The sequence below is a fragment of the Arachis ipaensis genome, chromosome B04 (genome assembly GCF_000816755.2).
Source record: "Arachis ipaensis cultivar K30076 chromosome B04, Araip1.1, whole genome shotgun sequence".
Classification (NCBI taxonomy): Eukaryota; Viridiplantae; Streptophyta; class Magnoliopsida; order Fabales; family Fabaceae; genus Arachis; species Arachis ipaensis.
In genome coordinates, this window is record NC_029788.2 from 95,164,756 (window position 1) to 95,166,737 (window position 1,982).

Sequence of the window (1,982 nt, forward strand, 5' to 3'; positions counted from 1 at the left end):
TAAAGACTTTCGTCCAAGTCTATCTCGCACCCGATCTCCCACCAAGAGGTCGGAAGACCGTGGGAGAAGCCCCAAGAGGGACAACAGACGAGGATGAGCTGAGGCCCGGTCTCACTCCTACACCCATGATAGGTCGGAAGGCCGCGGTAAAACCTGGAGAGACAGAGAAAAGAAGCGACGGGACCCCATCATTATGGGTGCAACCCTTTTCCACCCCTCAATCCTCAAGGTCCGGCTTCTGAAAAACTTGGACAAGCCAACGGATAGGAGGTACAATAGGACAAAAGACCCCGAGGAACATCTGACGGCCTTTTGAGGCCAGAATGAACTTGGAGGGTGTTGGTGATATTGTTAGGTGTCGTGCTTTCTCAGTAACCCTGGCAGGTCCAGCGATATGGTGGTTTAACGCGCTCCCGCAAGAATCCATGACGGCTTTCGTGGACATCTCACAAAAGTTCTTAGCGCAGTTCACCACGCAGATAGCCAAAGTCAAGCACCTGATCAACTTGTTATGGGTCATGCAGCGTGCTGGCGACCCGATGAGGAAGTTCCTTGATCGGTTCAATGATGAATGTCTAGAGATTGATGGCTTAACAGACTCAGCGGCGAGCCTGTGCCTAACAAACGGCCTGTTGAATGAGGATTTTAGGAAACACCTCACTACTAAACCTATTTGGACCATGCAGGAAATCCAGAATGTGGCGAGGGAGTATATCAATGATGTAGAAGTTAGTCAAGTGGTGGCCACCAATAAGCGGCAGCCACCCAACCCGCCAGCTCATCAAGCCGGGTACGTGGAAAAGCCAAAGGATGTGCCAAAGGAGGGAACGTCTACGAAGCCATTCAAACCATTTCCCCGGGTAGGCAAGTTTACTAACTACACCCCTCTCACGGCACCTATTGTGAAAGTTTACCAACAAATCGCAGATAAAGACATACTTTTGAAACCTCGACAGCTAGAGGATAGGACAAGTGAAAATAAAAGCCTGTACTGTGACTATCAGAAGGGTTTTGGCCACAAAACCCAGGATTGCTTTGATCTGAAGGACGCTTTGGAGTAGGCCATTTGGAAAGGCAAGCTTACTGAGTTTTTGCAGTTCATAGGAGAATCGAGGAGGAGAGCGAGAACAGTCTGAGGAGGATCGCAGCTGAACTGTGATGCCAAGGCAGCCTCCCTCCTCCCCCAAGAATGCTGACAACGCTCCAACCGTAGTCATTAATGTTGTGGTCGGGAGAGACGCACCACCCAAGTTGAAGTCAATAGAAAAAAAAGATGCTAAACTCCTAGCCGTCTCTTTGGGAAATCCCAAGACCCAATCCACGGAGCTTCCCGAGATATCTTTCGGCTTGAAAGATCGATGGTATCAAAATTTCCTTGAAAACCCACCAATTGTGATCACGGCAATGATCAGGACGGGGCTGGTTAAAAAATCCTAGTGGACACCAGAGCTGACTCGAACATCATGTTTAGGAATCTATTTGACGCTCTAGGGCTAAAAGAAAATGACCTCAAAAACCACCAACACGGGGTCGTTGGCTTGGGCGATAACTACATAAGACCTTACGGGCTAATCACACATCCTATTTGTGTTGGATCTGGGGAGAGCAAGAGGTTGAAGATGGCAGAGTTCGTGGTCTTGAGGGTCTCCACAGCCTACAACCTCATCTTTGGAAGAGGGACTATCAATGAGTTCTCGGTTGTCATATATACGAAGTTCCTAATAATGAAGTTTGTGACAGACAGTGGAGCCGTAGGTTCCATCCGAGAAGACCTGGAAACAACGGTCGTTTGTGACAATGACAGTCTCTCTAAGGAAGAAGTCAAAAAAGGTAGCCGGGGTGTTCTTGATGGATTTGGATGCGAGGGTTGAAGACAAGCCAAGGCCAGAGCCTCAGGGTGACCTAGAGAAGTTCCATGTGGGAGACATGGAGGACAAGTTTACCTTCGTAAACCGAAACCTGCCCCACGGGTTAAAGGAACC

The 1,982-nt window shown here is 48.9% G+C and overlaps 1 protein-coding gene across 1 annotated transcript; it reads left to right on the top strand.

Annotated features, from left to right (window-relative positions):
• On the top strand, window positions 324-1,061 carry LOC107636721. The gene has a single exon (XM_016340216.1). The coding sequence runs from the start codon at window positions 324-326 to the stop codon at window positions 1,059-1,061; it is 738 nt and encodes a 245-aa protein (XP_016195702.1).